We start from the raw sequence: 25,883 nt of genomic DNA, 5'->3' as shown, positions 1-25,883 counted from the left end.
TCTGGTGCCCCCCCCCCCCCCCCTCCCGATCCTCCTTCATGATCACTCTCCTACCCTTTGAAGAAAATGGAAACCTGGCCGAGCCCCCCCCCCCCCCCTCCATAGGCCGATGGGCCTTCCTGATGTCCCTGCTGCTCATGGGGGAAACTGGGCAGGAACAATGTCCATTCACTCCTGCCCGTTGCTGCATCCTCTTGAAAATGACTACCACAACCTCTCGTGGCAGCCTTGTGAGACTTCAAGGACTGCGAGTACTTCAGGTACTATGGTACTTGACATACTGCAAGGCTGCTGCATCATTTTCAAGGGGAGGCAGCTCTGGCCAGGAGCTAGGGGGCATCACTCCTGCCCAGTTTACCCCTAGACCACTAAGGACATATCCAAGTAGGCCTGGGGGGGGGGGGGGGGGCTACTGAGGCAGTGGTGTAGCCAGACAGCCAATTTTGGATGGGTCTGAGCCCAAAGTGGGTGGGCACAAAATTTTCTCCATGTCCTCACCCTTTCCTCCTCCCCCAGTACCTCCCAACTCAAAATATAAATACTTTAGCACCCTCATCCTTCCCGTCTCATCTGCCCTCAACCTCGGATTCATCTTCGACTCCTCCCTCTCCTTCTCTGCGCATATCCAGCAGATAGCCAAGATATGTCGCTTCTTTCTCTTTAACATCAGCAAAATTTGCCCTTTCCTCTCTGAGCACACCACCCGTACTCTCGTCCACGCTCTCATTACCTCTCTCCTTGACTACTGCAACCTACTCCTCACTGGCCTCCCACTTAGCCATCTATCCCCCCTTCAATCCGTTCAGAACTCTATTGCACGTCTTATATTCCGCCTGAACCAATATACTCATATCACCCCTCTCCTCAGGTCACTTCACTGGCTTCCAATCAGATACCGCATACAGTTCAAGCTTCTCCTTCTTACCTACAAATGCACTCAGTCTGCAGCCCCTCAGTACCTCTCTACCCTCATTTCCCCTTACGTTCTCGCCCGTAACCTCCGCTCACAGGACAAATCCCTCCTCTCAGTACCCTTCTCCACCACCGCCAACTCCGGGCTCCGCTCATTCTGCCTCGCCTCACCCTATGCTTGGAATAAACTTCCTGAGCCCTTACGCCAAGCCCCCTCCTTACCCATCTTCAAATCTTTGCTCAAAGCCCACCTCTTCAATGTTGCTTTCGGCACCTAACCTTTATACCTTTCAGGAAATCTAGACTGCCCCAATTTGACTGCCCCTATTTGACTGACTGTACATTTGTCCTTTACATTGTAAGCTCCTTGAGCAGGGACTGTCCTTCTATGTTAAATTGTACAGCGCTGAGTAACCCTAGTAGCGCTTTAGAAATGTCAAATAGTAGTAGTAGTAGTAGTACTTTAGTGCATGAGGATCCCCAAGCTCTGTCAGCATTTCTCCCTCTCTATTTCCTCCCACCTATAGTTCAGCATCTTTCCCTCACTCTCGTCTGCCCCTGGGGCTAATACCTCCCTCCTTCCCCCCTCCCTCCTGTGCTTCTCTTCTTCCATCTCCATTCTCATGTCCAACATCGCTCCCTCTTTTTCCTCTTCCCTCGCTCCCATTGTCCACCATCTCTCTCTTTCCCTTGCATCCCAAGCCAAATATCTCCCTCCTCTCCACCACCATGTACAACATTTCCTTGTCTCATCCCTCTCTCCCCTGTGTAGCATATCTCCCTCTCTCCCTCCCCCCTCCCCTCCACCCAGATCCAACATTTCAACCTCTTTTTTTTATTTATTTTTATTTACATCAATTTATATACCGTATCTTATTGCTACTGCAAGACAGAACGGTTTACAATTTATAAAAAAAAAAAAAAAGCAGTACAATAAGTACAAATTGGACAAACATTAGAACTCCAATCATTACAGGAAAGCACAGCAAACCCAACAAACTAGCTACATAAGATGAAAACAATATAACTCATGATTAATACACAGGAGAACACTGCAGATACAAAATTACCCCTCCTGTGCAGCATCTCTCCCTGTCCTCACTCCACCCTATACCCAACAATTTTCCCTCTTCCCTCTCGTAGCATCTCTCCCTCCCTCCCCCTCATGTCCAACAATTATTCTTCCACCCCCATGTCCAACAATTATCCCTCTCTTCTGACCCCCTTGCAGCATCTCTCCTTCTCATCCACCCCATGCCCAACAATTTTCCCTCTCTCCTACCACTCCCTGTGCAGAATTTCTCCTTCTCATTCGCTCTCAGCAGCATCTCCCTCTCTGCGACATGTCTGTCTTCACAGAAGGGTCACCAGCAGCATGTAAGAATCGCTGCCGCTACTGCTGGCTGACCCAGAAGCCTTCCCTCTGCCGTGTTCCTCCCAGACTGTAAACAAGAAATTGCACAGAGTTTGGGGGAATGCAGCAGAGGGAAGGCATCCGGGTAAGATGTCGACCCTTCTTTGAAGACAGATGCATCGCAGAGAGGAAGATGTAAAACAGCAGTGCCATGAGAACCTAGCTTGCTCCTCAGTGCTGCTGACGCCATTGTGAAGGGTTCACCACTGTTGAATGGGGCTGAGCTCAAACTGGGTGGGCCCAGGCCCACCCATAGCTACGCCCCTGGTGAGGTGAGGGGTTCAGACAGCTTTCTGTTTACTTCAGGAGTGGGAGGGAGGATTGTGTTGGGGGGGGCACCAGACTTGTGGTTTATTGGGGGGGGGGGTAGGTTTTTATTTATGTGGATCCTGGCCGATATTCAGCCAGGGCCTGCATAGCTGTCTAATGTGGGCCTCAGCTACATATTGGCCAGGACCTGCATAAACCCCAACAGCCACCCCAGTGACAATTTGATCTGGCTATTCAGTGCTGGTGGCCGGACATGGCCCGGCAATGGATATCCAGGGCTAGTTTAGCCAATGACAGTCATTGTTTAAAAAAAATGCTGACCACTGCCGGCTAAATATTGGCCCATCAGTTTATTTATTTACTTTGATGTCTGGTTTTGTTTATTACAATGCTAGGAGGCTACATGGTTTTCTCCCTTTGCTGTTAGCATTTAGCATATATTATTATTTTACACTGAATGTTTTCAAGGTTGTTACAATTACTTTTGATGATGTTTCAGAAAACTTTCAATCTGCATCCCTTGATCATTTCTCATGTCCATGGCTTCATGAGCAATTTTTTCTTTCACTGGCTCCACAATCTACTTTTTGAAACTCAAATTAATTTGCAGCTTTTATTTTTGTACCTGCTCTACTCTTTTATTCCTTTGTTAATAAGAAAACACATTAGATCTATTTCATCTTCATTAAAACTAAGAACAAAACATATTTATTCCTCTTCCAATATACAATTACTATTTACCTGAAATATATGCTTCATTTTTAAATGTAATACAAGCAAATTCCACCCATTTCTTATTGTCACTCTCTGTATCCTGTTCTGTAGATGGTAATTTTGCCACTTCCAGACGACTACGCCGTAGAGGGTCGAGACAAGTCACATCTGCAACAAATTTTTCATCTTTTGTGCAGCCTCCAATTATCATAAACACCTCAGACTGAAACTCATGCATCCGAGGTTTTGTCCGTTCAGAAATAATCTAGAATAAAAACAAAACACTTAAATGTAACACAAGAGAAAGATAATAAAAACACAAATAGCCATAATATGACAAGAAAAAGACCAGATACAGAGAAATACCTTCAATAATAAGGGAAAGAACAATAGAAACAAATATGCCCAGGATCAAAAGATAAAAGACCATATAGGCAGATATACTGTCCATAGCACGAAACAAAGATGGACCTCTTGGTTGGTGGAGACACTGGCAGCTAACATGTGTAAAATTACCACTTGGAATGTGGGAGGAATAACCTCACTGATAAGGAGAGCCAAAATTGTATTTGCACTCAATTGCAGTACTAGTAATATTGTGTGCCTCCAGGTGACTCATCTCACTGATGCCGAGCATCAAAAACTTTGAAGATAATGGGTGGACGAGGTATTTTATTTCTCTTTGGGAGCAAGGAGGGGGGTATTGTGGTCCTAATTTGAAAAACTTTAGCACAACTTGCTTTTGCAGATCCCCATGGCCATTACTTACTTTTACATATGTGGGTACAGAGTAGAGAGTTTTACTTATTGGGGGTCTATGGCCCTACTCCATTTAAATGGGCTTGTTTTCTCAGACCTCCTACAGAACAGAATTCCCTATTCAGAACAACCCCTAGTTATGGTAGGTGATATGAGCCTAGTCATGGACTCTAGTCATAGATCCCACAATGGATAGTACCTCTTCACGTGCGCAATTGGGAAAGGGAAGGGTAGGTCAGGGAGTTTTACCATCTTTTGTGCAAGCCCTTGATCTTGTTGATGCTTGGAGATTAATCCATCTGACCGAACATGACTTTACACATCGCTCCAGAGCTCATGATACTCAATCTTATTTGGACTATGTTTTCAAGTCAAGAGATCTGTTTGCATCAGCGAGACAAGTAGAGGTTGGTTTGGAAGTCATTTCTGACCATGCAATGGTGTGGTTAGTATTGGAGGCACCATTGCATTATCAAGTTACCCCCGGTTGGCGTTTTCCCTCCTATTTATTACATAAACCGGATTTTCAAAATTACTTGCAAGAAAGGTGAAAGAATTTTGTGTACCATAATTCTCAATACATTGATTAGACCCAACTATTTTAAGGTAGTACTACGAAGGGATATTATCACATATACTAGCAGTCAGAAGAAACAACTTGCAGCGGGGATAATATATATGGAAACAAACTGCAAAAGCGCAAAGGGACTAAGCAAGAGCTCCTATCCAGACACACAAAGATATTCTTGTCTCGACCCCAAAAAACTTTAAATAGCTTTACACATGAGTGGACCAATTTTAGTAAGGTATTTCACAGTTATAAATTTTATAGGCTTGGTAATAAGGTTAGTCGCCTACTAGCTCAGATGGTTAAAACTTGGGGGGCACCCATGTGGTTTCAACCCTGATAGAACCTAAGGGGGGGGGGGGGGTCACAAATTGTAGTGATTTTATAGAGTCTATCTTTTTATGCCACTTTCAAACTCTGTATTCTGACACTTCACCTCTTTCCAGTGCTGCATCTCAAGACTTTTTGGACCATGCGGCACTGCCCCAGCTAATTTTAGGGGACATGGACCTCTGTTTGGTAGCAAAGGAAATACGATAGCCTAATGGTTAGTTATTGGTTAAGAATGAAGGCAGAGAACCTAATGGCGTCTGTTCAAATCTCACTTTACCTGTTTGGGTTTTTTTTCCTTTTTTTTCTGGTGAGCCATCCATAGACTAAAAAATACTTAGAGGGGCATAATGGAATGCGAACGCCCATCTCTATGGGCGTCTATCTCCGAGAACGAGTACATGAAGGGGCGGGACAGACAGTATTTTCGAAAAAAATGGGTGTCCATCTTTTTTTCGATAATACGGTTTATGCCTGGCAAATGCATCGGATTTGTGCGGATTTGAGCTGGGCGGTATCGTTTTTCAGCGATAATGGAAACCGAAGGTGCCCAGCTCAAAAATGAACAAATCCAAGGCATTTGGTCATGGGAGGGGCCAGGATTCGTAGTGCACTGGTCCCCCTCACATGCCAGGACACCAACCGGGCACCCTAGGGGGCACTTGTAACAATGAAAATAAAAATTAAAATACCTCCAAAGTACATAGCTCCCTTACCTTGGGTGCTGAGCCCCCCAAATCCCCCCCAAAACCCACTACCCACAACTCTACACCATTACCATAGTACTTATGGCTGAAGGGGGGCACCTAGATGTGGGTACAGTGGGTTTTGGGGGCGGTTTGGAGCGCTCCCATTTACCACCACAAGTGTAACAGGTAGGGGGGATGGGCCTGGGTCCACCCGGTTGATGTCCACTGCACCCACTAACAACTGCTCCACGGACCTGCATACTGCTGTGATGGAGCTGGGTATGGCATTTGAGGCTGGCATACAAGCTGGAAAAAAAAGTTGTTAAAGTTTTTTTGGGGGGTGGGAGGGGGTTAGTGACCACTGGGGGAGTCAGGGGTGGTCATCCCCGATTCCCTCCGGTGGTCATCTAGTCATTTAGGGCACTTTTTTGGGACTTGTTCATGAAAAAAAAGGGTCCAAAAAAAGTGACCCAAATTTGCTCTAAAAACGCCTTTCTTTTTTCGATTATTGGCCGAGGGCGCCCATCTCTCCTCGGCCGATAAACACGCCCCAGTCCCACCTTCACCATGCTACTACTACTACTATTTAGCATTTGTATAGCGCTACAAAGCATATGCAGCGCTGCACAAACATAGAAGAAAGACAGTCCCTGCTCAAAGAGCTTACAATCTAATAGACAAAAAATAAAGTAAGCCAATCAAATCAATTAATGTGTACAGGAAGGAGGAGAGGAGAGTAGGTGGAGGCGAGTGGTTACAAGTGGTTACGAGTCAAAAGCAATGTTAAAGAGGTGGGCTTTCAGTCTAGATTTAAAGGTGGCCAAGGATGGGGCAAGACGTAGGGGCTCAGGAAGTTTATTCCAGGCGTAGGGTGCAGCGAGACAGAAGGTGCAAAGTCTGGAGTTGGCAGTAGTGGCGAAGGGAACAGATAAGAAGGATTTATCCATGGAGCGGAGTGCACGGGAAGGGGTGTAGGGAAGGACGAGTGTGGAGAGATACTGGGGAGCAGCAGAATGAGTACATTTATAGATTAGTAGAAGAAGTTTGAACAGGATGCGAAAATGGATAGGGAGCCAGTGAAGCGACTTGAGGAGAGGGGTAGTATGAGTAAAGCGACCCTGGCGGAAGACAAGACGGGCAGCAGAGTTTTGAACCGATTGGAGAGGTGACTAAGTGGGAGGCCAGCAAAAAGCAGATTGCAGTAGTCTAAACGAGAGGTGACAAGGGTGTGGATGAGGGTTTTGGTAGAGTGCTCGGAAAGAAAGGGGCGGATTTTACGGATGTTGTAAAGAAAGAAATGACAGGTCTTGGCGATCTGCTGGATATGAGCAGAGAAGGAGAGAGAAGAGTCAAAGATGACCCCAAGGTTTCGAGCTGAGGAGACAGGGAGAATGAGAGAGCCATCAACAGAAATAGAAAACGGGGGGAGTGGGGAGGTGGGTTTGGGGGGAAGAATGAGAAGCTCGGTTTTGGTCATGTTTAGTTTCAGTTGGCGTTGAGACATTCAGACAGCAATGTCAGACAAGCACGCTGAAACTTTGGTTTGGATGCAAGGTGAGATATCAGGGGTAGAAAGGTAGATTTGGGAGTCATCAGCATAGAGATGGTAGGAAAAGCCATGGGATGAGATTAATGAACCAAGGGAAGAAGTGTAGATAGAAAAGAGGAGGGGACCAAGAACAGAACCCTGAGGTACGCCAACAGGCAGAGGGATAGAAGTAGAAGAGGATCCACCAGAGTGAAAACTGAAGGTGCGGAGGGAGAGGTAGGAAGAGAACCAGGAAAGGACAGAGCCCTGGAATCCAAGTGAGGACAGGGTATCGAGGAGTATGCTGTGATCGACAGTGTCAAAAGCAGCGGAAAGATCAAGAAGAATGAGGATGGAATAGAGACCTCTGGATTTAGCCAGTAATAGGTAATTGGAGACTTTAGTAAGCGCAGTTTCGGTTGAGTGGAGAGGGCGAAAACCAGATTGTAGTGGGTCAAGAATAGCATGTGAGGAGAGAAAATCAAGGCAGCGGTGGTGAACAGCATGCTCAAGTAATTTGGACAGAAAAGGGAGATGGGTCGGTAATTAGAGGGACAAGTAGGGTCGAGTGAAGGCTTCTTAAGGAGAGGTGTGGCCATAGCATGTTTAAAAGCAGTAGGGACAGTTGCAGTGGAAAGTGAGAGGTTGAGAGTGTGACAGATAAAAGGAATAAGAGCAGGTGAGATGGCATTAAGAAGGTGGGTGGGAATGGGATCAGAGGAACAGGTGGTACATTTTGAGGAAGAAAGGAGAAGTGTAGTTTCTTCTATAGTAACTTCAGGAAAGGAGGGCAAGGAATGAGGGGAAGGAGAGAGAGGGGAACAGAGTAGTGGAGGGAGAGGTGGCGAGGTAGAGAATTCAAGGTTTATCTTTTGAACCTTGTCGTGAAAGAATTCAGCAAGGGTCTGAGGAGATAATGAAGGGGGAGTAGGGGGAGGGGGCACCTTGAGGAGAGAGTTCAATGTTGTGAAGAGAAGTCGAGGGTTAGAGCCAAGAGAGTTGGTCAGTTGGATATAATAATCCTGTTTGGCGCATAAAAGAGCAGATTGGAAGGAGGTCAGCATGAACTTAAAGTGTAAGAAATCAGCAAGGGCCCGAGATTTCCGCCCGAGGCGTTCGGCGGAGCGGGTACAGGAACGTAGGTAGTGGATATTAGAAGTCAGCCAAGGTTGGGGTTTTGTATGCCTTATAGGGTGAGTCATCAAAGGTGCAAGAGTGTCTAAGGCAGAGGATAGAGTATTGTTGTAAGAAGAAACAGCCTCGTTGACAGACGTGGATGGTGCCACAGTAGAGAGGAGGTTTGAAACATGGGAGGATAGAGATGAAGGGTCAATATCGTGAAGATTCCTAGATAAATTAGATAAGATAGGACGGGACTGGGAGGGAGGAGATTTAAGTGTGAAAGTTATAAGATGGTGATCAGAGAGGGGAAGATCAGAAGCAAGTTATAAGAGGGTGAACAGTTGGAGGAGAAGATGAGATCAAGACAGTGACCATTTTGATGAGTGGGGGAGGTGGAGCATAGTTGGAGATTAAAGGAGGATGTTAAAGCGAGTAACTTGGAAATATAAGAGTTGGAAGGATCATTAGCAGGAATATTAAAGTCACCAAGGATGAGAGAGGGGGAGGAAGGATCATGGAAGAAGGCAAGCCAGGCATCAGTCACTGAGAAAGGATGAAAGGGACTTATCAGGGGGATGATAAATGACCGCTATTCGAAGAGGCAGAGGAGAGAAAAGGCGGATAGAGTGGATTTCAAAGGAGGAAAAACAGTGAGACTGAGGTGGAAGAAAGGGTTGAAATCTGGAGGAGGGAGAGAGAAGTAGTCCAACACCGCCCCCGCGACCAGCAGGGCGAGGAGTATGTGAAAAAAGATAACCGCCATGGCAGAGGGCTGCAACTGAAGCAGTGTAATCAGGGCAGAGCCAGGTTTCTGTTATGGCGAACAGATGGAGGTGACGCGAGATAAAGAGGTCCTGGATATAGGGGAGTTTGTTACAGATAGAGCGGGCATTCCATAGGGCGCAAGAGAAGGGCAGAGAAGAGGAGGGGAGTAGAGGAATAGAGATGAGGTTAGAGAGGTCATGGTGAGATCTGTAGAGTTGGGATAATAGTTGGTGAGGAGGGCCAGGATTGAGATTGATGTCACCGGCTGAGAGTAAGAGAAGGAGTAAAAGAGAGTGGAGGAGAGTAGGAGAGGTGTGGCCACGAAGGCGTCGAAGGCGAGAGGTATTTAGGTGGAATGAGGAAGGCAAAATGGAGGGAAGAAAGAGACGGAGATTAAAAGCCAAGAGGGAGGAAGAGGGTAGGAGAGAAGGTGAGGTGATGAAGTCGATGGATGGGCAGTGAGTTCCTGTAGCGGAGAGAGGTAGGGGGTGAGGGAAAAGATTAGGAAGAGAATGTGAATAGGGGCCATAAACAACTGAGGTACTTTAGCAACTGGGAAGAAGATTAGATGTAAAGAGAAAAATGCCCCGCGCGCCGTTCGGCGCTCGGCACCTAGAGCGGAGGCCCTGAGTGGATCGGAGTGGACCTGGGTGTCACCCCGGAGAAGGCTATAAGGATATGCAGATGAGCTGCAAGTCCTCCACAGCACCTGAAAGGCAGCCGGTGGTAGAGCTGGGCACCTCTCAGCTGAGGAAAGGCTTACCAGGGGTTAGGCCGAAGCCAGCATTCCTCCCCCTGAGGGTCGCCTCCGACACGCCCCCGTCAACTTTGCCCATTTCCGCGACAGATTGCAGTTGAAGACGCCCAAAATCGGCTTTCAATTATACTGATTGGGGCGCCCACGGGAGAAAGACGCCCATCTCCCGATTTGGGTCGAAATATGGGTGTCTTTCTCTTTTGAAAATAAGCTGGCTAGTGTACCACAATGTATGAAGACTATTGAAGTGGTATTCACTGAGGGACACTAAAGATTTTGTGTACCTGGAGGGCTCAGAATACAAAATAATATTGTCTTTTAAAATTTTTAACCAAAAACTACAGTGGTACTAAACAATTGCTTGAACCATTAGGCTATAGCTCCATGTGGCTACCTAGGGGGCTATTTTATAATATGGATGTTCCCCTGCTGCCACATAACTGTCGATATCTCTTCTTTTTTGCCTTGTATAATTTGGATGTGTCACTTTCTACAGTGGATGTTCATGTTGGATGTTTTCTGAAGGAGTTCTGAAAGAAGAGCATACCTCTGGGTAAGTGAACATTATTTTGCTCTGTGCTTTGGTGACAGATTGAGATAAGAAAAAAATTGTACATTTTATTGATAAAAGCAGTTTGAATTTAAGAAAAGCAAACTTTAATAACTAGTTTAAATAGTGTAAAACCTTATACCCTACAGATTTAAACTTCAACTTTCTACCAGAGGTTGAAACATAACTGTCACAGCCTAGAGCATTACCAGATAGCCTCTAGAAGGGACAGTAAGGCCTAGTTCAGTCTTCTTTGCCACCCACCCTGGCACATCACTTAATTTATAGTCTTCATTGTTAGTCATTTATTCCAATTAAGACAACAATAGGGGGGTTGTCATTACAGAATATATTCATCTGCAAGTGATTGGATTTAACAATTTTATGCTTGCTAAGAAACAAACATTAAATAATCACACAATATAACATATAATCTTAAGGCTCCCTAGTATCTTAAGTTTTAATTAATTAAACAACTTACCAATACTAGGATTCAGACAGCAGTCCAGCAGTGAGAGGGATGCTATCCAGTCTTTTGCACTGAGTATCACATGTATGGTTATCTCCCAGTTGGCAAGAGGTTGTGGGACCTTTTACAAAGGCACATAAGTGCCTATGTGCATCAAATTGGCACTACCACCTGGCTACCGCTTGCCCCAGGCAGTAATTCCATTTCTGGCATGCACCCAAAACATGTGGTAGAAAATATTTTCTATTTTCTACCACAGGTCCCTTACCCAGCGGTAATCAGCACACGCTGCATGTTTACTGCCTGGTTAGTGTGTAAGATATTACTGCTAAGTCAATGGGTGGCATTAAGGTCTCAAGCCGAAAATGGATGCGTGATGGTTTTCATTTTGCCGCAAGTCCATTTTTCGGCACATTAAAAAATCCCCTTTTTTCCAGATGCGCTCAGGAAATGGACCAGCACGCATCCAAAACACGTGCTTACACCAGCACAGGCCACTTTTGGGTGCGCCTTAGTAAAAGGGCCCCTATGTGTGTATGCTCGGTGCAAAGAACTAACTCTCAGAGAATGGTTTTAGTCTCTTGAGGCCAGAGTGACAGACTTGGAGGAGCTGAGGCAGACAGAGAGGTTTATAAAGAAGACCTAAAGGGACTCAGTAGAGGTCCCACCTCAATTCTGGCAGCCCCTATGCTACCTTGGAGGAGAGACATCACCTAAAAGGAGAGCATTACCCTGGTGAAGCAGGATGTAATCCTCTAGCTAGGACCTGCCTCCAGGGAATGCAATATCCTCTCGCACGAAGGATGTGTCACCAGGGGTTTCTGCCCAAGAGGGAGTGGTTAAGTCAGCTGTTGTAAGTACATAAGTACATAAGTAATGCCATACTGGGAAAAGACCAAGGGTCCATCGAGCCCAGCATCCTGTCCACGACAGCGGCCAATCCAGGCCAAGGGCAACTGGCAAGCTTCCCAAACGTACAAACATTCTATACATGTTATTCCTGGAATTTTGGATTTTTCCAAGTCCGTTTAGTAGCGGTTTATGGACTTGTCCTTTAGGAAACCGTCCAACCCCTTTTTAAACTCTGCTAAGCTAACCGCCTTCACCACTTTCTCCGGCAACGAATTCCAGAGTTTAATTACACGTTGGGTGAAGAAAAATTTTCTCCGATTTGTTTTAAATTTACTACACTGTAGTTTCATCGCATGCCCCCTAGTCCTAGTATTTTTGGAAAGCGTGAACAGAAGTTGGTGATTTGATCATTAGGGATGTAGATAGCTGGGTGGTTGCTGGGATTAAGGATTGCTTGGTTACTTGCCTGCTTGGTGTGAAGGTTGTGGACCTCAAGCATCATCTAGATAGGATTTTAGACAGTGCTGGGGAGGAAATATAATAGATATAATAGGCATCACAGACCTGGTGCAAGGAGGACAACCAATGGAACACTGAATTACCAGGGTAAAAATGATATTGCAATGATAAGTAGATCAAATTGGATGGGGTTGTGCTATATGTTAAAGAGGAAATTGAGCAACATGGAATCCCTAAGGACAGAAATTCCATGTGTGAAGGGAAAGAGTAAACTGGTAGGGCTATACTATCGTCCACCAGACCAGAACAATCAGACAGATGGAGAAATGTTAGCAGAAATTAGGAAAGCTAGCAAATTTGGCAACAATATAATATTGCTAGGGAGTGCTAGGGAGATAAAATTTCTAGCTGTAATAAATGACTGCTTCATGGAGCAAGGTCCAGGAACTGACAAGAAGGGGAGGTATTTTAGATCTAGTCCTTAGTAAAATGCATGACTTACTAAGAGAAGTAATGGTGTCGTGTCCGCTGGAAAACAGTGATCATAACATGATCAAATTTGACTTAACTGCAGTGAAGTCACTAAGAAAATCTACTGAAGCAGTATTAAGTTTTGAAAGGGCAACTATCCTGCTTATTTTTGAACGAGAAGGCTGGCCATCTTCCGACACAAATCAGGAGATGGCCGGTCATCTCCTAAACCCAACCAAATCGGTATAATCGAAAGCCGATTGTGGCCGGCTTCAACTGCTTTCCGTCACGGAGCCGGCGAAAATTCAAGGGGGCGTGTCAGCAGTGTACTGAAGGCGGGATGGGGGCGTGGTTAAGAGATGGCCGGCTTTGGCCGATAATGGAAAAAAGAAGGCCGGCTCTGGTGAGCACTTGGCCGGCTTCACTTGGTCCATTTATATTTAGGACCAAGCCTCCAAAAAGTGCCCCAAATGACCAGAGGACCACCGGAGGGAATGGGGGATCACCTCCCCTTACTCCCCCAGTGGTCACCAACCCCCTCCTACCCCCCCCAAAAATTTAATTATATTTTTCCAGCCTCTATGCCAGCCTGAAATGTCATACCCAGCTCCATGACAGCAGTATGCAGGTCCCTGGAGCAGTTTTTAGTGGGTGCAGTGCACGTCAGGCAGGTGGACCCAGGCCCACCCCCCCCTACCTGTTACACTTGTGGTGGTAAATGGGAGCCCTCCAAACCCCCCCCCCTCAAAAACCCACTGTACCCACAAGTAGGTGCCTCCTTCACCCATAAGGGCTATGGTAACATAGTAACATAGTAGATGACGGCAGAAAAAGACCTGCACGGTCCATCCAGTCTGCCCAACAAGATAACTCATATTTGCTGCTTTTTGTGTATACCCTACTTTGATTTGTACCTGTGCTCTTCAGGGCACAGAATGTATAAGTCTGCCCCGCACTATCCCCGCCTCCCAACCACCAGCCCCACCTCCCAACCACCGGCTCTGGCACAGGCACAGACCGTATAAGTCTGCCCAGCACTATCCCCGCCTCCCAACCACCAGCCCCACCTCCCAACCACCAGCCCCTCCTCCCAACCACCGGCTCTGGCACAGGCACAGACCGTATAAGTCTGCCCAGCACTATCCTCACCTCCCCACCACCAGCCCTGCCTCCCAACCACCGGCTCTGGCACAGACCGTACAAGTCTGTCCAGCACTATCCCCGCCTCCCAACCACCAGTCCCGCTTCCCACCACCGGCTCTGGCACAGATCGTATAAGTCTGCCCAGCCCTATCCCCGCCTCCCAACCACCAGCCCCGCCTCCCGATCTTGACTAAGCTCCTGAGGATCCATTCCTTCGGTACAGGATTCCTTTATGCTTATCCCACGCATTTTTGAATGCGTGTACAGTTGTGGGGAGTGGGTTTTGGGGGAGACTTGGGGGGCTCAGCACACAAGGTAAGGGAGCTATGCACCTGGGAGCAATTTTTGAAGTCCACTACAGTGCTCCCTAGGGTGCTTGGTTGGTGTCCTGGCATATCAGGGGGACCAGTACACTACAAATGCTGGCTCCTCCCACGACCAAATGCCTTGGATTTGGCCGGGTTTGAGATGGCCGGCATCGGTTTCCATTATCGGCGAAAACCGATGCCGGCCATCTCAAACCCGGCCATCTCTGACATTTGGCCGGCCCCAACCGTATTATCGAAACGAAAGATGGTCGGCCATGTTGTTTCGATAATAGGGTTCGTGAGACCTCTTTACGGCGCCGGCCTTAGAGATGGCCGCCCATATAGATGGCTGGCACTGTTCAATTATGCCCCTCCACGATAACATGAAGAAACTAAAAAAAAAAGCAATAAGGATCAGTTGCTAAGGTTAGGACTTTGAATCAGGTATGGACATTGTTTAAAAATACTATGTTGGAAACTCAGACCAGATATGTTCCACGTATTAATAAATGTGGAAAGAAGAGTAAATGATATCCAGCATGGTTAAAGGGAGAAGTGAAAAAGGCTATTAAAATCAAAATAAAAGCCTTCAAAAAATGGAAAAAGGATCCAAATGAAAACAACGAGAAGTAATATAAACATTGGCAAGTTAGATACAAATCATTGATAAAAAAGGCTAAAAGAGAATACAAAGACAAACTTGCCACAGAAGCAAAAACTCAGTAATAACTTTTTTCAGGTATATCAGAAGCAGAAAGGCTGTGAGGAACTCTGTTGGACCATTAAGTCATCAAGGAATAAAAGGGGCACTCAGAGAGGACAAGTCCATAACACAGAGACTCAATGAATTCTTTGTTTCAGTCTTTACTGAAGAAAATGTAAGAGATTTACCTGTACCAGAGCTGGTTTTCAAGTGTGATGATACAGAGGAACAGAAAGAAATCTCAGTGAACCTGGAAGACGTACTGAGCCAAACTGACAAATTAAAGACTAGTAAATCACCTGGACCAGTATTGCTGGGATGGACTGGCTTGACTGGAACAGGATTCAGGATACTGGAACGAGCTTGGCAGGAGCAGGATTCAGGATACTCAAGCAGGATTCAGGATTTGCAAACAAGCTTGCAGGAACAGGATTCAGGATTTTCAAACAAGCTTGGCAGGAACAGGATTCAGGATACTCAAACAAACTTGGCAGGAACAGAAGCTGAAAGCAAACAGGGCAGAGACAAGCAGGAAGGGGACTGGAGCTGAAGACAAACAGGGTAGACACAAGCAGGATACAAAGCTGATCCACACAGAAGAGCTAAGGCTGAAGCTAAGGTAGAGGGGTCTAGAACAAGCAAGGTAGACTAGGCAGGACGCAAAGCTGACCCACATAGACAAACATATACGCAGACGATGTAACAATTTACATCCCATTTAAACAAGATCTAAAGGAAATTTCCAATGACATCAACCAAAGCCTACATATCATGCACACATGGGCGGACACATTCAAGCTGAAGCTCAATGCAGAAAAAACCCAATGCCTAGTACTCACCTCATAACACAATACGAACAAATTCACCACTATTGACACACCAAAACTGAATCTTCCAATTTCAGATACCCTAAAAATACTTGGAATTACCATCGATAGACACCTGAGAGTCACGCGAAAAACACAACCAAGAAGATGTTCCATTCAATGTGGAAATTAAAAAAAGTAAGACCTTTCTTCCCAAGAACCGTCTTCCGCAACCTGGTACAATCAATGGTACTCAGCCACCTAGATTACTGCAATGCACTCTACGCTGGCTGCAAAGAGCAAATAATCAAGAAACTTCAGACAGCTCATAAGTACATAAGTACATAAGTAATGCCATACTGGGAAAAGACCAAGGGTCCATCGAGCCCAGCATCTTGTCCACGACAGCGGCCAATCCAGGCCAAGGGCACCTGGCAAGCTTTCCAAACGTACAAACATTCTATACATGTTATTCCTGGAATTTTGGATTTTTCCAAGTCCGTTTAGTAGCGGTTTATGGACTTGTCCTTTAGGAAACCGTCCAACCCCTTTTTAAACTCTGCTAAGCTAACCGCCTTCACCACATTTTCCGGCAATGAATTCCAGAGTTTAATTACACGTTGGGTGAAGAAAGATTTTCTCCAATTTGTTTTAAATTTACTACACTGTAGTTTAATTGCATGCCCCCTAGTCCTAGTATTTTTGGAAAGTGTGAACAGACGCTTCACATCCACCTGTTCCACTCCACTCATTATTTTATATACCTCTATCATGTCTCCCCTCAGCCGTCTCTTCTCCAAGCTGAATAGCCCTAGCCTCCTTAGTCTTTCTTCATAGGGAAGTCGTCCCATCCCTGCTATCATTTTAGTCGCCCTTCGCTGCACCTTTTCCAATTCTACTATATCTTTCTTGAGATGCGGCGACCAGAATTGAAAACAATACTGAAGGTGCGGTCGCACCGTGGAGCGATACAAAGGCATTATAACATCCTCACACCTGTTTTCCATACCTTTCCTAATAATACCCAACATTCTATTCGCTTTCCTAGCCGCAGCAGCACACTGAGCAGAAGGTTTCAGTGTGTTATCGACGACGACACCCAGATCCCTTTCTTGGTCCGTAACTCCTAACGTGGAACCTTGCATGACGTAGCTATAATTCGGGTTCTTTTTTCCCACATGCATCACCTTGCACTTGCTCACATTAAACGTCATCTGCCATTTAGCCGCCCAGTCTCCCAGTCTCGTAAGGTCCTCTTGTAATTTTTCACAATCCTGTCGCGAGTTAACGACTTTGAATAACTTTGTGTCATCAGCAAATTTAATTACCTCGCTAGTTACTCCCATCTCTAAATCATTTATAAATATATTAAAAAGCAGCGGTCCTAGCACAGACCCCTGAGGAACCCCACTAACTACCCTTCTCCATTGTGAATACTGCCCATTTAACCCACTCTCTGTTTCCTATCCTTTAACCAGTTTTTAATCCACAATAGGACATTTCCTCCTATCCCATGACCCTCCAATTTCCTCTGTAGCCTTTCATAAGCTGCTCAGAACACTGCAGCTAGGCTCATATTCGGTAAAACAAAATACGAAAGTGCTAAACCCCTATGAAAAAAGATGCACTGGCTCCCACTCAAAGAACGTATTACGTTCAAAATATGCACCCTAGTTCATAAAATTATTCACGGAGACGCACCAGCCTACATGTCAGACCTGATAGACCTACCACCCAGGAATGCTAAAAAATCATCCCGCACATTCCTTAATCTTCACTTCCCAAACTGTAAAGGTCTCAAATACAAACTAACGCATGTGTCAACCTTTTCCTACCTGAGCACACAATTCTGGAATGTGCTGCCGCGCAATTTAAAAACGATCTAAGAACTAGCTAACTTCCGAATTCAGCTGAAGACTCATCTCTTCAACAAGGCATATAACAATGATCAACAAATATGAACTCCTGTACACATATCCAGAACTGCCTCCACTATATCTACTTGCCAAAATATTAACATGTTTTTTCATCATCACGCTACCCAAGATCCTTTTGCTATTACTAAATGTATATTTTCTTATATAATTCTTATATATTTCTTATATACAGTGCATCTTTTCTAGCAAAAAAGATGCTGGTATTCAAATGCTAGGCCACCCTTCAAGGGTGGGGTGATCACTGAGGGATCCACCCCACAATAGCCAGGCCCCCTGCAACCAGTCACAGAAGCTATGACAAGGCAGAATTGGTGTGCAGAGCCTGAGCTCTTTCATTAAAACTTGAGATCTTTGGGTCAATTTTAGCAGACAATGGAAAAGGTGCCAGTACTCAGTAGCGTAGCTAGGTGGGGCGCAGGGGGAGCGGTCGCTCCCCTAAACAGGTATTTTGAAAAAATGGCGCCTATGCGCCACATGCAAAATCTTTCTCTCCCCCCCTCCCGTACGAGTCTTGCATCTGTTGTTCTCCTGTCTCTTCTCCTGCCCGCAGCACGTGGTCGTTCTTACTGCCCTGAAGTCTTCTCCCTCCGGCACTGGCGATTGACACAGTCAGCTGTTTGCCAGCGTCAGGACCTCTCCTTAGGCGCGTTCCACCTCTGCGGAAAACAGGAAGTTGTTTAGAGTGGGCGGAACGCACCTGAGAGGTCCCGACGCTGGCAAACAGCTGACAGTGAATCGCTGGTGCAGCAGGAGGGAAAAGGCTTCAGAGAAGTAAATAGGCTTTCCTGTTTTAAAGAACCTCCTTGCTCGTACCGTTTTCTGTTCTCAAGCTAACCTCCTTGAACTCCCCAATAGCAAGTAGGGCTGTTTCCTGTTCCTCTGCAGTCCTTCTGGGCTCGACTATTTCCTTTGAGCCTCGCGCACGGCTGAAACCGACGGGGACCAAGCCGGCAGAGGAGTAGGAAGCGCTCCAATGTGCAGTTGGTTGCTCCGCCTCTTCCCGCGATGCAGGGTGAGTAAGTATATGGTGAGGGAGAGGGAGGCAGCCGGAAAAGCCATCTGTGCCGTGCTTTAGGGCAAAAAAAGCGGAAGGCAGCACAGAACTATGCGCGGGAAAATCAGAATTCTATGCAGTGTGGCTCCTAGTCCATATTTCCCCTGTTTTACAGACATTCAACTTTAATTGAAGTTCTGGAAACAGTGACCTTTTCCAAACAACAATTCAGTTATCCCAGCCCCCACTGCCCTCTTCAACTGGACAAAGTATTTGTATGTCATCATCAAATGGGTAGTAAGTGCAGCCTTATTCTTTCAACACATCGCACAGGTCTTGTATTCAGATTAAATACCGCAGTGAGAGAGCAGAAATCTTTGTGGAACTCCCCTTCACAGGTCCCACCTCAAGAGGTGTTTCCTCCACCCTTTTTCAGATCTGGCTGATATTTTTTCCTATCAGAGTGACTGTGCATATCCAAAAAAGAAGAATAAGGATTGTACATAGTCTACTACTACTACTTATCACTTCTATAGTGCTACAAGGCATATGCTGCACTGTACACCATACACTAAAAGACAGTCCCTGCTCAAAGAGCTTACAATCTAAATAAGACAGGTAAACAGACAGAACAACTAAGAGGTAAGGGAATTAAAGAGGTGGGTACAGGGCAAGTGAGAAGTGGTTAGGGGTCAAAAGCAGTGTCAAAGAGGTGGGCTTTTAGCCTGGATTTGAAAACGGCCAAAGACGGGGCTAGACGTACAGTCTCGTGAAGTCTATGCCAGGCATGAGATGCAGCGAGATATGGTATGGTGGCATTTTTAATATGGTAATACTAGGGCCCAGTTAAGGAATAGGTTATTTTGAGTTAGTCTTCACTGGACCAAACTTGCTTCCCTTGTGCCATCACTATCTAGCAGGATACACAGAGGGGCATAATCGAACGGAAATGCCTACCTCCATGGGCGTTTATCTCCGAGAATGGGTCCGTGAAGGGGTGGGCCGAACCATATTTTCGAAAAAATGGACGTTTTTGAGCTGGGCATTTGTTTTTTTTAGCGATAATGGAAACTAAAAACGTCCAGCTCAAAAACGTCCTAAGCGAAGCCATTTGGTCGTGGGAGGAGCCAGGATTCGTAGTACACTGGCCCCCCTGATATGCCAGGACACCAACTGGGCACCCTAAGTCAGTGCGGTGGACTTCAGAAAAAGCTCCCACATGCATAGCTCCCTTACCACGGGTTCTGAGCTCCCAACCCCCCTCCCCCAAAACCCACTACCCACAAATGTACAACACTACCATAGTTCTTGGGGGTGAAGGGGGCACCTACATGTGGGTACAGTGGGTTTTGGAGGCCTCCCATTTACCAGCACAAGTGTTACAGGTGGGGGGGGGGGGATGGGCCTGGGGCCACCTGGCTGAAGTGCACTGTGGTACCCACTAAAAGTGCTCCAGGGACCTGCATACACGCAGGCCTCTAGGACTTGTTGCTGCTGTATAACATTGGCACAGCAGTTGATACCTGAAGACTAATCTCTCCGAAAACGTCCTTTATTGGAATAACCGCGTTTACTCACAGTTAACTGCAGATCAGAGGTTGTGCCCCACTGGCAACGAGTCTCCCTGGTACTGAGATGAGCAGTAGGTCAGAGCTGGCAGAATGCTGTACAATGCCCTCTTTCAGCCACATTCAAGGGAAGAACTAAGTTCTCTAACGTGGCTAACGCAGGAAAGGGAACTAAAACTGGCTTACAAAAATGGCCACTACCGCATGGACTACAACAGGAAACACAACAGGGCACACTCTGACCCAGTAGGCAGGGGGAAAAGCACCATGGGAGAAGAGCCTACCAACTACCAACATCGTGAGACTGTAACACAAGCTAATGAAATCACGGAGCCCAATACCCTACACCCACCACAATGCAATGCTGATGTGACCCTGTACTGCACCCGAGAGCCACATCTGACCCAGGGAAAGGCTGTGACAGGATCGAACACATTCTGCTGTCATGGAGGTGGGTACGGCATTTGAGGCTGGCATACAGGCTGGAAAAAAAGTTTTTAAAGTGGGGGGTTTTTTGGTGGGAGGGGTTAGTGACCACTGGGGGAGTCCGGGGAGGTCATCCCCGATTCCCTCCAGTGGTCATCTGGGCAGTTGGAGCACTTTTTTGGGACTTGTTCGTGAAAAAAAAGGGTCTAAAAAAGTGACCCAAAACTGCGGTCAAAACACCTTTTTTTTTCGATTATCAGCTAAAGACGCCCATCTCTCCTCGGCTGATATCCACGCCCCAGTTCCGCCTCCACCACGCCTCCGACACGCCCCATCAACTTTATTCGTTTCTGCGACGGAGTGCAGTTGGAAACGCCCAAAATCGGCTTTCGATTATACCGATTTGGGCGCCTTTGCGAGATAAACATGTATCTCCCGATTTAGGTCGCACTACAGGCGTTTTTCTCTTTCGAAAATAAGCAGGACAGTGTCTTAAAAGGTGGAGGATAAAGGATTTTTTTGTTGTTGTTGTAATCTGCCATGGGAAGATAGAATATATTGAAATTAAATGAAAGTAGAATTAAACTCTTCCTTTCATTGGGGCTTGAAATCACATTTTCATCTGTTTTGTGGTTTACCTTTTAGGTACACAAATTGGTTATTCTGTTTCAACCTAATTCATGTTTAATGTAGGGTATAAATGTAATAAATAGAGAGGAACTCTGAATGTTGAGCACCTGATTCTCATAGCACGATGTCTGTTTTAGTGGCCTTGACCAGGAGAAAAAAATCTCTGCACAAATATAACACGTGCTAGAGTGTCCCTATAACCAGCCCCTCCAAATGAAACACTGGGGAGCACTGAAAGAGACAGGGAAAAAGGTTAACATGGGGAGAGAGAAGGATATAGTAAATGCTGGACAGGGATGGAGAAGAACACAGAGTCAATACTGGACAGGGAGAGGGTAGGGGCATTGAAACACAAAGAGGCAGTGCTGGAGAAAGAAGAAATGGGGACATAGGGGCACTACTGAAAAGGGGGGTGGGATAGATGCTCTACTGAAAAGGAGGGGGACAGGGACACAGGGGCACTACTGGAAAGGGGGAAGGAGATAGGGACACAGGGCACTACTGGAAAGGGGAGGAGATGGGGACACAGAGAAGGTACTAATGGAAAGGAAGAGGAGGTAGGGTCACAGTAGAAAACAGTAGAAAAAGGTATTTTATTTTCAATTTGATATTAGGAATATGACAGTATTTGAAAATGCACATCTCCGATACCTTCAAATTAGTAACCCTGCAGGGGTCAGTAACCCTGCAGGGGTCTGAGTGCATTTTGTTAAGTAATTTTGGATGTACTGCAGCACATATTTTGATGGGTAGAATCAGGGACTGCAAATCCCACATGAATTTGGGATGTGAGTTCACACTAGGACTGGTTAAAAAATCTCCCTTCTGTAACTGGATCACTTGGCAGCTCTATACACAGCTATTTGATAGTGGGGACATAAAACGAAAGATCAGTGCCAAACAGATGTAGAGAAGGAAAAGAAAAATACAAGAGGTGAGAGAAGAAATGGAAAGGCCAACCTGGAAAAGAATTTGTAAGGTTGGCTCATGGAAAATGGAAAAAAAGACAGTGACCAGCCAAATTTCCAGACAACAAAGGTAGAAAAAATATTTTTATTTAATACTTTGTAAGGACTGAGATGTACCTGCTTTGTAAAATGTACATTTTTTTTTTTCAAATTTGTTTTATTATTTTCCATTAGAAACATAACAGTATCCACACGTTATCTTTGTACAGAAATTAGAATTCCTCTTCCAACTAACATGTTTCCAACTACAGTAATACCCTCCCTCCCCTATTGTATTCCCTCCCCTATTGTATTCCCTCCTCTAAAATGTACATTTTTTTGTATTATTATTTTGCAAAGTACAGGAGAAAATGCATTTTCAGTTTTTTTTAAACCAGTATTGCACTATTTATAGAGTCTGGCTTCCTTGGGCAGAGAGGAGGGGGTTCTCTATTTCAATTTTTGTTGTTGGTGGTGGTGGTTTCTTTTGTTTCAGGGGGGGTGTGGCTCCCTATTCTGTATTAGATTGGAATATTGTCACAATTTGGGTTTCTGCCAGGTGCTTGTGACCTGGGTTGGCCACTGTTGGAAACAGGATACTCGGCTAGTTGGACCATTGGTCTGACCCAGTATGACTACTCTTATGTTATATAGATGAGGGTCTGTCCATGTTCTGCATGTGTGCCTGAGGTGAAGGATTACATAAGTACATAAGTAGTGCCATACTGGGAAAGACCAAAGGTCCATCTAGCCCAGCATCCTGTCACCGACAGTGGCCAATCCAGGTCAAGGGCACCTGGCACGCTCCCCAAACGTAAAAACATTCCAGACAAGTTGTACCTAAAAATGAGGAATTTTTCCAGTCCATTTAATAGCGGTCTATGGACTTGTCCTTTAGGAATCTATCTAACCCCTTTTTAAACTCCGTCAAGCTAACCGCCCGTACCACGTTCTCCGGCAATGAATTCCAGAGTCTAATTACACGTTGGGTGAAGAAAAATTTTCTCCGATTCGTTTTAAATTTACCACACTGTAGCTTCAACTCATGCCCTCTAGTCCTAGTATTTTTGGATAGCGTGAACAGTCGCTTCACATCCACCCGATCCATTCCACTCATTATTTTATACACTTCTATCATATCTCCCCTCAGCCGTCTCTTCTCCAAGCTGAAAAGCCCTAGCCTTCTCAGCCTCTCTTCATAGGAAAGTCGTCCCATCCCCACTATCATTTTCGTCGCCCTTCGCTGTACCTTTTCCAATTCTACTATATCTTTTTTGAGATACGGAGACCAGTACTGAACACAATACTCCAGGTGCGGTCGCACCATGGAGCGATACAACGGCATTATAACATCCGCACACCTGGACTCCATACCCTTCTTAATAACACCCAACATTCTATTCGCTTTCCTAGCCGCAGCAGCACACTGAGCAGAAGGTTTCAGCGTATCATCGACGACGACACCCAGATCCCTTTCTTGATCCGTAACTCCTAACGCGGAACCTTGCAAGACGTAGCTATAATTCGGGTTCCTCTTACCCACATGCATCACTTTGCACTTGTCAACATTGAACTTCATCTGCCACTTGCACGCCCATTCTCCCAGTCTCGCAAGGTCCTCCTGTAATCGTTCACATTCCTCCTGCGACTTGACGACCCTGAATAATTTTGTGTCATCGGCGAATTTAATTACCTCACTAGTTATTCCCATCTCTAGGTCATTTATAAATACATTAAAAAGCAACGGACCCAGCACAGACCCCTGCGGGACCCCACTAACTACCCTCCTCCACTGAGAATACTGGCCACGCAATCCTACTCTCTGCTTCCTATCTTTCAACCAGTTCTTAATCCATAATAATACCCTACCTCCGATTCCATGACTCTGCAATTTCTTCAGGAGTCTTTCGTGCGGCACTTTGTCAAACGCCTTCTGAAAATCCAGATATACAATATCAACCGGCTCCCCATTGTCCACATGTTTGCTTACCCCCTCAAAAAAATGCATTAGATTGGTGAGGCAAGACTTCCCTTCACTAAATCCGTGCTGACTTTGTCTCATCAGTCCATGTTTTTGTATATGCTCTGCAATTTTATTCTTAATAATAGCCTCCACCATCTTGCCCGGCACCGACGTCAGACTCACCGGTCTATAATTTCCCGGATCTCCTCTGGAACCCTTCTTAAAAATCGGAGTAACATTGGCTACCCTCCAGTCTTCCGGTATTACACTCGATTTTAGGGACAGATTGCATATTTCTAACAGTAGCTCCGCAAGTTCATTTTTTAGTTCTATTAATACTCTGGGATGAATACCATCAGGTCCCGGTGATTTACTACTCTTCAGCTTGCTGAACTGACCCATTACATCCTCCAAGGTTACAGAGAATTTGTTTAGTTTCTCCGATTCCCCCGCTTCAAATATTCTTTCCGGCACCGGTGTCCCCCCCAAATCCTCCTCGGTGAAGACCGAAGCAAAGAATTCGTTTAATTTCTCCGCTACGGCTTTGTCCTCCTTGATCGCCCCTTTAACACCATTTTCGTCCAGCGGCCCAACCGACTCTTTGGCCGGTTTCCTGCTTTTAATGTATCTAAAAAAGTTTTTACTATGTATTTTTGCTTCCAACGCTAATTTCTTCTCAAAGTCCTTTTTTGCCCTCCTTATCTCCGCTTTGCATTTGGCTTGGCATTCCTTATGATCTATCCTGTTACTTTCAGTTGGTTCTCTTCTCCACTTTCTGAAGGATTGTTTTTTGGCTCTAATGATTCTGCTAGCATGTAGCATCTGTGTAGGAATGTGTAACAGTGCAGCTTGTTCCAGTTTCCTCAATAGTAGGTTAATTGGTGCTATAGAGCCCAGTGTAATATATATAGCACTGTATGTTCATAGGTGGGTCAGGTAAGTTTTGTGTTCTAGGGCACTTCTCTAGGTCCCACTGTAATATTTATAGCACTGTCTTTTTGTAGGTGGATTAGGGCTGTTATGATGTGGTAAGTTTTTAGTAAAGGTTTGGGTGTCTTTTTGCAGGGGTTTGTGTAATTTCACAAAATGTCTAGCCCTATTTGAAAGTAGGTTCTGGGGCAAGGACCGCCTTTGGTGGCCCTTGGTACCTAAAGTAAAAATGCTCAGGACTAGTGTTCTTCACATCCTGTAGAATCACCATACAAACAAACGCCCATCTGATTTAAACAAGGTGTCTAGCAGTGGAAGGAATGTGTGTGCTATTCCTGAGGTGATGGTCACGATTTGAATATTTTTACTTTGTAGTTAAGAAGACAGGTTGCCTGCTCTGGCCAGTCTAGGGATCTCTTCTGTGTCCTGCCTCTTGATGTAACTTACTGTTTCCTTGTAGGCAGGACACAACAGAGACAGCCTGTATTAATCAGTGCCCGCTACAGCCCCTGAGCAACAACACTGACACTGCTGTGTAGCCGACACCAACCGGCGCCTATTTTATAAAAGTCTGCTCCCCCTGAGATCAAAACCTGGCTATGCCTCTGCCAGTACTCAGTACCCTCAAGTACCCCCACAAAAAAGCTCTGCTTATATATCTTTTATTATGTTTGCTGAAAAATACTGTCATGTTCTATCATTATCATGTTACCCCAAATCCTTCTGTTATTACTAAATGTATACTTTCTCATGCATTTCCACTACTCATGACGTATTGTAAGCCACATTGAGCCTGCAAAGAGGTGAGAAAATGTGGGATACAAATGCAACAAATAAATAAATAAACAACAGAACTATGGCTGAAGGCTGAACCTAGCACACAAACAGACCGAGAAGAA

General features: G+C 45.6%; 1 protein-coding gene across 1 annotated transcript in view; it reads right to left on the bottom strand.

Moving 5' to 3' along the window:
- Window positions 1-25,883, bottom strand: part of KLHL6 (kelch like family member 6) — a 453,247-nt gene that overhangs the window by 140,151 nt on the left and 287,213 nt on the right. Inside the window, 1 exon segment of the mRNA XM_030216961.1 lies at window positions 3,338-3,575. Coding sequence (XP_030072821.1) covers window positions 3,338-3,575 — 238 coding nt within the window.

The sequence above is a fragment of the Microcaecilia unicolor genome, chromosome 10 (genome assembly GCF_901765095.1).
Source record: "Microcaecilia unicolor chromosome 10, aMicUni1.1, whole genome shotgun sequence".
Taxonomy (NCBI): domain Eukaryota; kingdom Metazoa; phylum Chordata; class Amphibia; order Gymnophiona; family Siphonopidae; genus Microcaecilia; species Microcaecilia unicolor.
Note: the sequence above shows the minus strand (reverse complement) of the source record. Positions and strands in the feature narration are given on the sequence as shown.